This window comes from Rhea americana, unplaced genomic scaffold, assembly GCF_003343005.1.
Source record: "Rhea americana isolate MKP2758 unplaced genomic scaffold, rheAme1 scaffold_1, whole genome shotgun sequence".
Taxonomy (NCBI): domain Eukaryota; kingdom Metazoa; phylum Chordata; class Aves; order Rheiformes; family Rheidae; genus Rhea; species Rhea americana.
The window spans coordinates 16,795,479-16,811,792 of record NW_028185038.1 but is presented as its reverse complement, the minus strand read 5'-3'; the positions used below and the strand labels follow the sequence as shown (position 1 = coordinate 16,811,792).

General features: G+C 37.9%; 1 protein-coding gene across 1 annotated transcript in view; it reads right to left on the bottom strand.

Annotated features, from left to right (window-relative positions):
• Positions 1-16,314, bottom strand: part of MKLN1 (muskelin 1) — a 98,614-nt gene that overhangs the window by 81,644 nt on the left and 656 nt on the right. The window contains exon 2 of the mRNA XM_085299705.1: positions 1,586-1,659. Within this exon, the coding sequence (XP_085155831.1) occupies positions 1,586-1,659 (74 nt within the window). The remainder of the gene's footprint in view (positions 1-1,585; positions 1,660-16,314) is intronic.

Sequence of the window (16,314 nt, the reverse complement as noted above, 5' to 3'; positions counted from 1 at the left end):
ACCTTAATTTAACTCAAGAACTATTACCAAAGGTAGTCAAAAAAATAGTCCAAGAAAAAAGCCTACCACTACAATATCAACCGAACAAAAAGAAAGTGCCGCTAAACCCTTAAAGGTTACAAGCACTCACAGTAAGGCTCCTCATTCCCTTTCCAGAATCTAGTGAGAAGCAGAACAAATATTCAGGATCACTCAGAAAACTAATAGCAGAACTAAGAGCATTTCAGGCAAAAGACCCAGTCCAAAGCTAYGCCACAAGCCAACTTTGCCTTTCGAATATATGAAGCAGTCCTAAGAAAAGGATACATTTCCCGCACTAAAGGAAGAAAAGGATAACACAGACTGAGATAAAATACATTCAATACACACTACGTGAAATCTATTATTCTTAGAATAAAATTGCTTTAGGCTATGGATTAAACTCCTACATTGTTTACCAAAATATACACTAAAAAAAATCTCAAATTAAAAAAGCAGTAATTGCACAAAGGAATCAAGAAGATCAAAGCACATGAAGCATTATTCATCTTTATCATAATTGTCTTTCATAAAAAACGAATGCTTGAATAGACAAGAGTTTTCCCTTCTTCCCCCCCCCCCTAAAAAAATCCTCTTCATTTATGGACATAATGGTATAGAATACATTTTTAATTATTATAAAAAAAGTCAAGATAAAGCCTTTCAACTGGGATTGCATGATTTTGCTGCTATAGGAAACTGCTAGTCCAGATTCTAGGTTTTCAAATGCACCTTCAAAGCAAAGTAGTAAGATTTGTGTATTGAAAAACGYTAGGAGACTTGGAGAATACCTAAGTGAAATGTTCTTGTATTTTATTTTTATGTGTAGATAAGCAGGGTAAAACTTCACAAGAGATATTTTGCCAAATGTACCTTGCTGTGCATCAGCAGCTTAAAAAAAAATGAATTTAAAACACTCAGCACAAGATGCAGGAGAAGCTGATCAAACAGTAATATCACACAGATTTAGGATAAAGAGAAGGATTACACATTTATTGGAGAAAAACTTTTAAGTAGAAGAATAAGTCCATTTTTCCTGATAACCTAAAAGTCTGATTAATAGTAAAAAGGTAAATTAGGCATGAAAATCAATACAAGTCATATTTTAATAAAGTGATTAACTAACAGAAGAGGTGGCATTCACATCTCTTTCTAAACAGATTTAGATTTATAAACAGGCTATTAAGGGTAACAAATATAAATTCCTTAGATGTAGGATTCAAGGCCAGCAGTCTATAGTGGTTTCCAACATGCTGACACAGGGGGACCCGCATGTCTCATTAGCAACTTAATCTACCTATAAAGTTAGATTACTTCCAATATGACCTGGATTTTGAAAGATGAAACACCAAACTGTCCTCCTCCCCACCCTAGCATTCCTTTAAGCATCACAAATTGCTGGAAAAGTAAATACTTGGTGTACCAACAACATTTCACTGAAGTGAGAGCAAGYAACCTCTAAAAGCTGCCAATATAAAATAGTAGCAGCCCACATTTAAAATAAAAATTTCAAAAAACATTCATTTGCAACAGGTTAGCATAGTTACACTAAGATTCAGAGGCTTACCTGKGGAGGGTAATTGCTTTCTGAAGACCACCTTGAGGACTGATCATTGGGCTTGTCCACCAAAATATTCCTAAAGAAAGAGAAGCCAAAACTGATTTAAATAATTGCTACACTGTATTTTACCTCTCCAATAGGAGCTGTCACACACACAGATCTGTCAAAAATACTCTCTTACAACTACTTAAGTTACTGGGTAGAAACCCCCTTTTTATTAAAGTAGGTTTTCTACATTGCTATTTTACAGGACCCATTAAAATACRTTTCCAAGCCTTGTGGTTGTGAAATGGAATTCCAAGTTGCGAAATAAAAAAGAAAACAAATTGTGAAATTAATGTAAAACAGATGAATTTACACAGGCCCGAGTCTGCAATTAAGTGGAAAAAATGGCCTCATTCACCTCACTGGGATAAGAATTTTTCAATGAGGTTAAAAACAATCAGCAGTATAACGCTTAGCRAGCCAAAAAGCCTCCTTTACTAGACAGGAGATGCTGGCATGGAGAGAGGGAGCTGCTAACCCACTTCAGTTTTGTTGTGATGAAGACGACGACCATCTAACTCATCCAAAATTTAAACACAGATTTTTCACGTGTGCTACAAGTCCAGAACAASGCATAGGAAAGCAGAAGTTCAACTCTTTGGCCTGCAAAGCTCTCCAAATTGTTTTCTAACACTTTGAAATACTACAGCATTTAGGCCGTTAACGTAACGGATTCAGAATAGTTTTTGGCTCAAATGAGCCAGATTAGCCAATATTATCCTACAAACAACCTGCCCTCCCCTTTCCTGTAATCATACTGTAAAGCTACCCCCCAACTCTCCTCCCAGATCAAGAATTTATTAAAAAAAAAAAAAAAAAAGAAAGAAAAAAGGAAAAAAATCCTCTGCTATTTGTCCTGCTCTCCGCTGGCAAGGTAATGATGCACCACCTGCTGGACAGGGTTTCTGACTTCTAGTAAGTCTACCAAAAGAACTTGCCAGCTCCTAAAACTTATGTAAAAAGAAGGAAGTAGTCATCAAAAAGCTTCTGCCATCTCCATCTGCTGTGTAGGAGGAAGAGTACACAAGCATCTGGACTACTACAAAGGACTGCAGGGGAAAAGCTCATACGAAAGCTCAAAAGGGAAAGAGGTTAAGTCAGAGGTTGAGCATTAACAGACAGACAGAAATTAGCTCGCTCTTTCCACACTGAAAAAAAAATCACCACACTAGCAACGGTATCCAAGCAGTCCAACACGGCGGCGACCGGGGAAGCAGCGAACGGCTGGGTTTAGGTGGCTCCTTAAAATCTGGCTCTACTGGAACAGAGCTGCCCAAGTCGTTGTCCATCTGCTCGGCTTTGCAGGCYGCACGTCCCAGTTTTTATATGTCCTAGATACAAAACTCGGACCCTCTCCCTCGCCCTTTAGTTGGGGGGAAGGAAGCAGCAAAAGACGCCAGTGGCTCTCCATAGATCCCAAGACACGAAACGACAGGACTAGCTTCCACCGCAGCACGGCACTCAGYAACACAGCTACTCCACCAGCAGCCCAGGCCTACGGCTGATTTTCCACACATCTCCAACATAGAAAACGCGTTTCAACACCATATGGACGCATACTACCCTTTTGCTTTAAACCAATTTAACCCCCACCAAAATAGAAGAGGTCGAGATGTAGATCTGGATAGTTAAATATCCAACCAGGAACCTGCAATTTGCAATGTGAAGAGGCTCAGCTGCAAAAGAAAATGTAGTTCCTGCCTTCCTTGATTACAACAGGGACAACAAAACAAAACAGAAAAAAAAAAAAGCAAGCTGAAGGGGAGAATTTGSCAACTGATTTGACACACAGATTTCCAACAAGGTTGCCAGCCTCAAAGCCAAGGTCACCACTAGAAATTAAAGCAGGGAGTATTTATCTTCTGCTGGGAACTTTGAACGAAGCAGGTCTTGAAAAGCATTTCAGTTAYTTCTAACGACTTGCACCTCTTCTTCAGTCGCCCTTGATTAGGTTCTAACTCTGTGCTTCTTTTAGCCCTTTTAAATGGTCATATTGCCACATACCTGGGTTTTCTTTCCAACTGCTTTTGCCTCTCAAACAAGAGCTCAGAACGAGCAGACCAGGCACGCAGCATGGACGGATACCAGGAAATACAAGAGATGAACTCTGCTTTCTCAGTCTCAAAAATCTAGCCGTACAGAGGCACAAAACACACAGAATACAGTCTAACTAGAAATAACCCTGTTCACAATGACAGATACTAAAACAGCTTAACAAAAAACTTGACATTTTGGGGGCTCTATTTCCAATAGGCGAGAGATCCCCTAGTAAAACTCAAATGCTCTACACTATTTCAACAAACCTTTTCAGCATGACTGCATTACGCGTATGAAAGCTAACATTTAAGAAGCCTTCTGCTTCAGACAGTGAGAGGAATAAGTGCATCCGCTTAATGAATCACTTTATTAATAATAGGATAAGGAGGGACAATTTCATATTATGGGCAGAACCATCAAGAAGAATCMTACCCTTATTCTGCTATGTCACACCAAGAGCAAGGCAAAAGGGTATTTATGAATTACATAATACCTTTTAACATCTAGAAAATGCAGAATGTAGAAGCTGTACATGAAGATTTGAATCTTACAGCAGATGCATAATGCAGATATAAAACAGATAGCACTGCACAGCTTTTCTTTTTTAYGGAGCTTTATTCAAGCACGCAAGAGAACAATTCACCCTACAGAATACATTTTATTTACGCTTTTATTATATTTGTTTAAACCATTAGACTGTAAACCCTTCAAAAGTTGAGCAACATTTGCTGAAATTGGCACCGTTATATAGTCAGATACTGCCCTGCTGGAAAGAGGCATTTTATAACTGGGACAGATCCCAAAGATTGTAATTTCAGAAGTAAATTTTGTTTGCTTCTCCAGATCAAAGATCAGTGTGCCACAATCGAAGAGGACCTCATTCAGTACAGCAACTGGATAAGATAAGAATTCCTCTGCAAAGACAAAAAATGGGATAGGTAGCTTGCACAAAATTAAGGTTAAAGAAATTTAAAACAGCAAAAAGCAGTGTCAAGAGATTTATAAGCATGCTTAAAAACATATGGGTTATTAATTTATTAAGATTAAACAAATGTTGAAGACAGAAGTCGGAATGCATGAAGTTAATTTACCACAACATTTCAGGAAAATTTATGGGCTCAAAAGCTTGGAAGAATTCAAACATTCCAGCAGTCATGAGACAGTAAGAAAAACAGATGCATATCCTAATGACAGATGACTCTTTTCATATAAAGCTGCTCTTCTGGACAGTACCGAAATCTTACAGAGTACCTGAAAGCAGGCTTGTCAGATAGGAAACCTGGATTAAAATCTTTGAAAAACTTTAGAAGTGCAAAATACAATAACTTGATGATTTTCCATGTAATTTTTCACAAGACAATAAAGAAGGTATTTTTAAGCCCTTGAGCTACAAGCRCCAATTATTTTGTGCAAGCTTTTCCTGCAGGGGAGGGGGGAAAAAAGCAGCAAATCATTAAATCTGGTTTGAATTAAGTCATTCTTAAACTGTAGATACAAGTTCTATTCTAGCATAAATTCGTAATGCTGTCAAAAGGGACTATTTCACCCACTCAAGTTTAACCCCCCTAATCCAGCAGCCATACTAAAAATAGCTATCATAAATAATCGGTTTTCACTCAAATCAGTTCTCTACTTCTGCTTACCACATAGTTACAGTAACACCAGTGCCAGCACAAAAGCAGAAAAAATGATGAACAGTTGGATGCAGACCATGGGTTTATACTGAGGCAAGGTCATCACACCACAGTCCCACCAGACAACTAACTACTGGAGAAATTGGATGTTCTGGCACAGCTACTTTGTTCTGACTAACTCCATGGAGATTACAGAGATGACACCACTACTGTTGTTTTCAAAGGACTTTTCTGTGCAACGAGCTCTGTAGATTAAGACATGACAGTCACTGAGAACAAGTTTTTGCATGCTTTTGAGGGAGGGAAGAAGGAAGAGAGAAACTAGATGACTTTGCAAAATACACTGGAAATTAAAGGTTATTCTGATATAATTTGCATTTAATCTGAATATCATAAAGTCTGCATTAAATAAATGCAATTTTAGGAATGAGTCCTTAAGAAAGAAAAAAAAATGTAAAACACTAGCTTTGTTCAGCACATTCAGAATTGCTCTTCAAAGAGCAGCTATGTCAAACTGGGCATGAGAGCCTCTGCATTACTTGGAACTCAAATGCAGCTCTTCTAGGAAACCACTGAAGTACCAAGCCACTAAAGAGTAAGACAGACAGACTAAAAACTGACAAAATATTTTCTTCAGTGTTGTCCAAGTGATGATACCTTCATTTGGTCTTATAATCATCCCAAGTAAGACTAGCAAGAAAAGAGCAACAAAGGATACACAGGGACTAAAATTTCAACCAAGGCCAGAAACTTTGCAGAGGACTACAAGGTATGGAGGGCCAACTATTTCAGGCATAAGGAAYTATCAACCTAATCAGTACAAAACAACAACCAAGATGCTGTTGCCCAGTCTAGACTCTGTGTCCTTATCTAGCAAGATGCATTGGTATAAACACCGACTGCTTCGCCTAACAAAAAGTAGTAGAAACATGCACACATTCTTAACAAACAGGAAAAACCACACGCACACTGTTCTATAGATCTGGAAAAAAACAGAAATTCTGTGGAAATCCATACAGCTAATGCTAATTTCAAACTATTTGGTTTGTAATGCTTAAAGAACTCTATCTACAGCTCTCCCAGTTTAAAGGAAAAAGCTCTTTAGATCTCATTATAAAGTTTCTCTCCTTTTTGTTGGGAAAGTTCTCTGCTTAAAATGGCATCAAGAGATGAAGTCAAGAAAATTCAGTGGTTAGAATACAATGCAATTACTATGCAGTCTAACAATACATTCAGGTTCCCCCCACATCACATAACCCTACTTCGAAGAACTAAGGGAGGACCTTTCCCATGATAAAGCAAAAAAAGTTCAAGGTAATTGTATACATAAAGAATGAAACTTTAAAAGTCCAGCTTGTTTAGAGCTTCATCAGCTTACTGCTCAAATTTGCTTCTACCTCCTCAGTGAACCGAGTCCTCTCTCCCGCATTTGCTATAAATTAAAATGACTTCTATCAAAAGAAAAATAGCTAAGCAAGTGTGGTCATATAAAAATAAAGTAAGTAATTTAGAAATCACCTCACAGAAATGAACTTAGATCACAGTTGATTGCACTGGACAATGAAACAGGTATTATATCGCTCTGGCCTAGAAATAGGGCCATTAAAAGTCAGTTTTGCAATTATTTCACGCAATGATCAGTTTCTGCCCCTCCTCCCTTACAGCTRCCTTTCACCACTGCCAGCCTAATCCTTAAATACAAAAGGACAATGTTGCAGACATTTCCAGTAATGCAAGTTAGAAAGTACTCCTTTTATCTCCCTCTATTTAGAGGGGACATTTCTGATTTGTCATTGCTTCCTCCTGACATGCCAGGACTTAATTCTGCCCAGAACTGCAGCAGTACAGTGAATTCCCAACCAGTTATCAGAGGCCCGATAAATAGCTTCTATTTCAGTAGCACTCGATAACCTTAAATCGCAGATTAAACTTCTGCCTGTATCACAGCAGTGAGTAACCCAAATCCTTGGTCACAAGAGTTCCCAGTTCCAGACTGGTAATATCAGTATTAGGCCAGCAGGAAAAACAACAGGAGGAGGGGGAAAAATAATATTAAGTCAGGAATATTTGCATAYGTTGCAGTAACCACAGTGACTTCAAATATCACAGATGACGATGAGCTTAACTGTCCCCAAGGTTTAGGGAATATAGTTTAGACACAATTTAACTGGTAAGAGATTCTGAACCTTTAAGCATAAAGTTTGTTCTTTCCCTAACCAAAGTTTTTCCAAAGCATTTGTTTTAAATTTAGGAATTGTTAGATGACTGAAATAACAGATCTTTTGCATATACTTTCATCTCAAAAGTTAGATAAACATTAAATAAAATATCTTAAATAAAACATTGGTTTAATCAGTAATTATGGAAAGACTGCTTCATCTAATAATCTGTACTCTACTGTATTTCCTAAAAAATTGATTACTGAATTTAAGAGTTTCTGAAATCATTTCTTTTGCCCATTTCTTTTTCAAACTTGGTGTTCATTTCTACATTTCTAAATCACAAGGATATTTGAAATACAGTCTTTCTGGTRATCAGCAAGGTATTAACACAAGCGACATAGTGTGCATGCAACTTAGGTGAGGTTCCAGGAGGTTCGCAGCAGAGAAATAAACCCCAGGCTTGATGGAAAGGCTGAGAATAACATGGATTCAACCCTAAATATTCAGAGAAAAAGACAAGGAGATTAAATTCTTCAGCTCACTGGATTTGTATTCAATAGATAAAATAGTGGAGTAAAACATTCTGGAGTTTAAGAAACCACCAGCCTTCAACCACTTTATAACAAAATTCAGTTTTCATTTCTTGCAGGGAAAACAGTTTAGACTTCTTGAACTTCAAATAGATTTCYACTTCTAATATTCAAAGTCACTAAAGCTTTATTTTCCAAACCTTCCTGAATATTGGTAGAGTAGCATGCTCCAGTACTTCATTGCTCTCACTTCCAAAAAATCAGTTGAAAAATACCATACAAAGCCACTCCAATATTCTCCCAGCCTTATTCATCAACAATATAGTTCTAAGAATCACAACTGCAAATATATATCAAATTACTATGGGAGCACCAATTTCCATAAGACAGGACTTCTACTTGCAAATGGTCACCATTTGTCAGAAGTGCAATTAGATTAATTTGAGGATTGAGGGCTTCCTTTTCATGAATAGCACAGATAAGACACAAGCCACGAAAACAAACCTAAACAGACATTCAAATTTTTCCATTAAAAAAATCCCTCTAAATTATGAGTGATTCATTTCTGAGAAAAAAAAAAGTCTATTTGCTGCTACAGCAACTTACAGTTTATATGCGTTTTAGATTTGATCTTACCAAGCTAAGTATAAAGCCTCAACTTCAAAATAAGCCATAAACCAAATTTAGCTTTTGGGGGAATGCACATTAGATCTATTTCCAATGTAATCATATGAATCAGAAGGAGCTTAAGCTTTTGCATCACGTAAATACACATTTTCTCCTGAAAAGATCAAAGTTTGTCTAGATATGTAGCACATTCTAGGATCATATTCAGAACAATTCCTCTCCTTTCTTTTACCCAAGACACAAACCAAGTTAACATAGTTCAACTTCATAACTGATGCACCTTGCCAAGTATATTTTAAAATCAAGAAAATTAGATTGAGGCTTACATTCTTACGTATCTTAAACCAGAAATAAAAATGTGTGGTATAAAAGCCAAATTTCAGCACCACCATTTTCAAATTAAGATTTGGGTTTTTTTGCAATTATATACAGATCAATACAGCCAGACCACAGAAGTTATTTTTCTGGGTAAGTTCCATCTCTGCCTCAATTTTATTTTGTGCTTTTAAACACACACTATAAGCCCGTTTGTCTTCATGTAACTACCACTGTAGATTATAGACTACTTTGACAATACAGGACCATCCAAGGTGAGCAGTCAACATCCTCCACCGTTGTATTTTGGAAAAGGTCAAGTCTGTTGCAAAAATAATTAGAAGAACACAATGGCAAGCATCTGTGTGAATCTTCTATCTTATATTTTGGAAGTATAACAAATTTATTGGGATATTTTTCCTTAATACCCATGCAAAAAGTTTTATGAAGGCCAGGAAGTAGCTTTACATCTTCCATGTTTTCACAATATTGCAACAACACTCTTATAAGTCATAATACAACTAGTATTTCCACTCAAAAGAGAAATGCACAGAAAACAGACTAAGCGATGACACAAATTCAAAACGTAAGCCATAAACACATCTTGTAACAGTCATCAGCACTGCAACCTCACACGTAGTAAAGAGTTCACCCCAAAAAACACGATTGGTGTCTATAAAGGAATTTAAAGCTAACTCTGAAATCTTACATTTAAGTTCTGTGTTTAACAAACAGATTTAAACTCTCCACAACAAATTAATCTCAAATATGGAACTTTTTCACCAAAATTCCACGGAAAGTGACACCTACTTCTCGACGGAACTCTTTACAGTATTAGCTTTCCTTTCAAACCTAAAGGAGTCTCACCAACAACAGAACTCTACTCATGGAATCCAAAAAAACCCCAAAAATACTGACACTGGAATTCTGCTCCCTCCCAAAGCTACATTATGGATTAATTCCTAATTTGCAGACAATGTAAATACATTCATGATAAAGGGTAAAACATATCCCAAACCAACATTACTTTCACATTTAGTGGTTTTCAGACAGATATCTTTTCAGAAGCCAAAAAAAAAAATAGAAACAGCAATCTGTCACAGAAGAGAGGGGTAGGAACAACTTCTTACTCAAATACAAGTTTCAAAGTTAGAAGAAGCTAGTAAATTGCTATTTAAATAGTTACCATAAGATCCAAATGCTGCTTAAACTAAGTAGCTACAGAAAAGCATTTAGGAAGAATATGGTTAGTGTACTAATTATAGCTTTGGTTTTCTTCAGACTCTCTCCCACAGCTTGAAGTAACAATATGAACCCAGTAGTCAGTCTGAGGAGAAAAGCCAAAGAGGACTGAGAAAACATCATCAGACCCAAAACAACCAACACACAATTTTTATCCATTATGAAGATCATACCATTTTCCAGGAATTACAGAATACACTAGCAGAGCAGCAAGCTCCATTAACCCAAATTTGCTTTTGCAATTCAAATTCCAACATACCAAATTCTATTCTCAAATATACTGCTGTTCTCTTTGATTTATATCAATCCAAGAAATAATTTCTTAAAAGATCGTGCATACTGAGTTTCAAATAATGACTGCAATGGCAACTTTCTAATGSTGACTAACCACTCTATCTTCAGTGCTCCTCCCTCTCCCCTAACAATAATGAGAATATTATTGGATTCAGACCAGATTATTATAACCCACTGCTTCTGCAAAATTCTATGGGCTCTAGTCAAAAAAAGAAAAAGCTATATTAATTTTTAGAGTTCTGTATTAACATGTTATTAAAACAAGTCAAGTACTTACTTTGAAAGTTAAGAAAATATCGACCTCTAGAGAACTTCTCACTGAATCAGTGCTGAATATACCTTTTACCTTACAGAAAAAGCTTGATCATATTTAAAAAAAAAATGCAGCTAAAACTAACAGTGCATTTTAACAGTGATGTTCTAAAGAGAAGATGATTTTGCATTTTTACATAAGAAGCTATATATTTTACCATTAAAAAATATCATGACTGTACACGCTGTCTTGTAATTCAGCAATACAATTATCACAAGGAAAACATGTTCTGTCTGAAACTGTTTTACTCATTAAACAAGTAATCAGATATCAGGAGCTAGAAATTCTTCATTAAACTTGCAAGAGTCATATACAGAACAAATGATCCATGACCTGATGTTGTTAACATCTGTCTTGAAACTTTGACATTCTTCATGTTCCCCCAGAACAGGCTGAACAACCAGATTAATACAGATTCTCTCAACTTAACCACACCAGGGAACTAAATCAGATTAGCAGTTTACCTTCATCCTTCGCTAATGAAAAAATTCTGTTGAAATTCTCCTAAATAATGACTATATTTGAGCTGGAGCTTGAAGAAATTTTTTCTCATAGTATAGCACATGTGCTTGTATCTGGAAAGAAACTTAGCTATTAAGAGCTATCAAACTTGTAATGCCAACGTAGGGAATGAACAACTTCATAATTTTGGGATCTTTCTCACCCTTTTACCCCTCACCTTTTCTGTTCTCACATTAGGGAAGCAAACAGTATTACTGAAGTAATCAGTTCATAGGTTACTTTTTTATATAGAGGTATTTAGACTTGAAAGCATTCAATTTCAGGTTTCAGAGAAAAAGTCTAAGGCTACAGATGTGATGTAAGCAGAGGAGGATACCTCTCAGGACATCAAATTTTCTAGAACCACCTAGAAAAGCCACACGAACAAAAAATTACTTTCCACGGGACACTGAAAAAAGATGCAAAATTGTGAATATACGTAGGGTCTACCCAAATCCAAAACTATTGGAGATGGCGCCTGCAACTACTAAAGAGAACAGTGTCAGCAGAATCATTAAGACTTCTAGCATACGGGTGGATGAGCACAGTCCACCCTGCTAGAACAAGCTCTAAAGCACACTTTGCTGGTCAAGTGTTGGTACTCCTGACCAACTGAAAACATTCTCAAATTCAGGCAAATTTTCCGTTAAAATGACACCACCTATCACTGTATGTACAAAGGAGAGGGCTGAAGAATTACAGATGGCACTTCAGCGGCAGGGCGCTTACAGAAGTGATTAAAGCTATTTTCTACGAGATTTGAAACTGCAGTCCTGAAATATCACTAAGACCATAACAAATTAGTACCTTCATCTAGTTAAGGAACTAGAGTTTCGGGGGGGGGGGGGAAAGACGAGAGAAAAGAGACGAGAAAAAAGAAACTTCATTAGTCATGACTGATCTCAGCTCAGAGATGATATTCCTTAACACATAGGCTCCTAAACCATTTTATAGCTGCACCCATCAGGATAGTTACCTTCACGTGGCAATAGGAAAAACTCACAAGGTAGGAGGAGAAACTCAAAATTCTATGTTCCACAGGCCACAAATTCTGTGTTTTTCTGTTACAGAAAAGACAGAAAATACAGTAGCTGTAACTGAAGGTATTTTCAGTTTTTTGGAAATTGTACCAACTCCAGTCAACAGTTAGTTACATGTGATCTCAGTATCTTCTTGCTAGTGCGGCATAATACATAGATCTGAAAACACAGGAGAGTGTACCGATATTTCAGAGCATTAAAAAAAAAAAGACAGTAGTAAATGGTTAGTTAGACTAAGTAGAAACTTATTGTCTTATCCTCTTAATTTAAAATATCTTTTTAAAATTCCTTCTTTAGAAGGCTACGATTCAATCACAATTTAGCAGGTTTTTGTTTTGTTTTTTTTTAAACCTGCTTCACTTCTCCTGGTTTGATGGAAACCAAAAAAATCAAAAAAATGCACAAGATCAGCTGAAAACATAACAAATCAACTAGGTTTTTCTTTGTGCCAGTATACTTTCTAGAAAGAAAACACAGCACCACATAAGACGTCAAACTGGAAAAGACTAGGATTACTAGAATAACTGATCCACAGTGAAATGAATAAAAACATAAAAATGGATTGCAGTGAAAAAGTGACTATCAACTAGATAGGAGCCTATTAAGGCAACTCAATTAGCTTCAAAACAAATCTTATTTTATATTCTTATTAATGACCTTAGCACAAGAAATAATTGCATGCCAGTGAAAAGAAAAAAAAAAGTGTCAAATCTAGGAAAGATTCTAATCCTTCTCTGTATAGTTGTCACACAGGAAGACCTGAGCAGTAGAAATGGGGTGCAACATCCTAGCAAAGGTGCACAACTACCAAAGTAACAATAAAAATTCTTCTGAATTTCTGAAGTAGGAATTCAGCTGTTTAAAATAGTGACAGAAAGGCCTGAAAGCATTAGCCAACTACAAGATGAGTCACAAATCTGATGCAATCACAAGAAAACATGATCCTAGGATATGGTAATTCAGCATTTCCCAGTAAAAAGGGGTACACGGCTACCATTGTGCAGAGCACAATACTCCACTGCTATCTAAAAGCAATCAATTTAAGCCAGAGCAGGTACAAAAGGGGCTATTAAAAAGAACAAGATGCGAGGTGTTTCCCTCAGAATGCAATTAAATAACTTTTACCTAAAAAAGTTCTAACAGGTGTTTTATTACCTTATATAAATTGTTTGTTCCCTTATTGTCTAAAAAAGGGGGCATAAACTGAGCTGATCTTTTTGTACAGCACACTGGAGATGAGAACGAAGCTCAAGTCTTTCTCAGCGCATATCAAACTACAAGCTACGCAAGCAAGCACCGGCGTACGAAAGGAACGGTGCGGGGGAACCTTTAGGCTGGTCCCTCGTGGAAAAACCAGGGGGAAGCCGTCTCCCCGCATGGCTCCGCTCCGTCAGAGAGGAGCTGCAAAGCAGCAAGGAAGCGAGCCGACCGTAGAAGTTTCAGACAACTTGCTGGGTTGAACGTTTTCCAAGTTGGACAGGCTGAAGCCTCTCAGAACATTGCTGCCTCTGCTGAGGCAAAGTGCCTCTGGAAAAGCCAGATGTTCCAAGAACAAATTTGCTCTTGGACCAATTTTCTTTCCAAAGGCACAGCCTTCCCCAAAACACAGACTGAACTAAGTCTAGTTCATAGCTAGACTGGCTCGTTCTGTTCCACCCACAGAGTTTTTAAATAAACATGCTGCTAGTAGCCACAACCCAGTGGAGGGCAATTCAAACAGTCTGAAAAACACTCGAACTATTTTCCAGCAGATTTAAGGACAATCCTCATTTTACATTTGGAATGGTCTTTGCAAATGTACAAATGATTGTAGCACTGGTAAAACAGCCAAAGCCTGGATTCAGCACTAGCTAATCCTCCAGTACTGTCACCAAACAAAACAGAAAAGATATTAAGGTTCATCAGGAAAAAAAAATCTCTGACATTAAAAAAAAAAGTTTTCAGAGAGCTTTCTGGCTGTATTCTGGTTTAGGATGCCAGTTTTTCTTTAATTTTATGAAAAAGGACATTCAATAGGTGACTTCAGTGTTCCGTAGCTCAGAACACAAGACTTATCTATCAGTTAAGATAAGTAGATCCTCTGAACTGCAGGGATTAGAAATTTGTATTTCATAGCTTTATTTTATTTTACATTTAAAGTCACACAATTACTTAAGAAGTGCTTTTAAAACACATTTAGCTAACACTGAACACGGGTAATCTATTTTGTTGCTCTTCTAAAAACATTTTGCTAGCCATAATGCAGCAGTAGTAAGCATGCTCCCAATGACAAGCAAAAATATTAAAATAGTACTCCTGCACATATTATGCAGGAGTCCCTTTTCTACTTCAAGGTGGAAGTGGTTTCTTCCTACTTATTCCTGTAAATAACCTTATTTAAACTATGGCATAACCAGAATTCCCAGTGCCCCTTCAGAAAAGCATAATTCTGATCCATGTATTAAAGACCAAGACTTTTAGCTGTACCTGTATATTAATCCTGTAGCATGTTATAGTCCTTCACCAGCAGTTTTAAGATTTCCATCAGCACTCCCTCCCGAATTTTCCCCCTATATTTTCATATATTTTTCTCTCCTTTTGACAATCTCATCTTAAGTCTGAGGTCAGACTCTTCCCTTTCCATTTTGGATCACATCTAAGTCCTCTCCTAGAACATGGGAAATGGAAAATTCGCGCACATCAAGCAAAAAACCTAAAGTTTACAGGATGCTTTCATCATGACACTACCCAATATTCTCACTATAAGCCAGAAGAAAACACATAAATATTAGGAACAATACTCCTCAGACCAAGGTCAACATGCTAGAGGATAACCCCATAGCTGGAATTATTGAACACAGCTTAAAACCTGTCCCAATTATTTTTATTGGATGATAAGCACTTCCAAACACTGTCTTTAAAAAGTCACGTGCAAGGTCATACACTTGTAAAATGCCAGCCGGGAATCGTATCATGGAAGGCAATGACATTAAGGACTTTGGGCAGCACTGCAGCTACCACGTCAACATTAATTTCTCACAAGTCTGTGGCAAAAGGACTAAGCCTTGGAAAGGGGTATTGAAGAGAGAGGCAGTTTTATCTTTTTGTATTGCGCTCAGTGAGATGAAAAGCAGACTGTCACTCTTCTATTCAGCCACCACGTTTTAATATGATTTTGGAAACCAGAAACACCACTGACAAACTACACGAATGATCACAGTCCTGAAAGAAATGTATTATTGCACAAGTTTAGTCTTTTTAATAGGGAAAAAATGACTTAACTATCACCAAAGACTAACAACAAGTAAAGAGGTCCCATTCTTTTCTGTATCTAACCACGCAAAGGTAGTAAGAGATGTAATGATTAGAAGTTGTAGTCAGAAAACTTTTGGCAAAGTATTACTTGCTTTTAGGTTACGGAGATAATTCATGAAATTAACGATTAAAAAACAAGGCAATTCTTGGACTTGTTGAAACGTATCTTTAGGTGACCTACTCTCAACCAAAAAGGTTATAAAATTCAACGCAGCCTATCCCTACGCCGATTTCTGCGGCAGCCCGTCACAGCTAAGGTGTCCGAACGGTGTGTTTCCGTGAGCCCTCCGGATCTCCGGCGCCGAGGGCGACGTATCGAAGAGCACACATCTAGATCCTACCACGGCCACCCCAAGCTTTCGCCCCCGCAGCACCGGTATTTCACAGGTCGCTGCCTCGCGCCCAAGGTGCACCCATCCCAAACGGGATCCTCGGTGCCAGACCGCAGCTGGGTCGCTGTCAAGGCTGCACTACCGCAGCCCCCTCCCTCGAAGCCACGGGGCAGGCCGGGCCAGCACAGCCGTCCCTGCGGCCGCCAGCGTTTTGGGGGCCAAATACCCCCCGCAAAACCCACCAGCAGCCTCCCCCCGACACGCTCACACACACACAAAATCCCCCCCCCCGAACCTGACAACGAGCCCCCAGAGCATCTATCAAGCCTGGGGGCAGCCTCTCCCCCACGCCTGGGGGGCTCCTTCTCC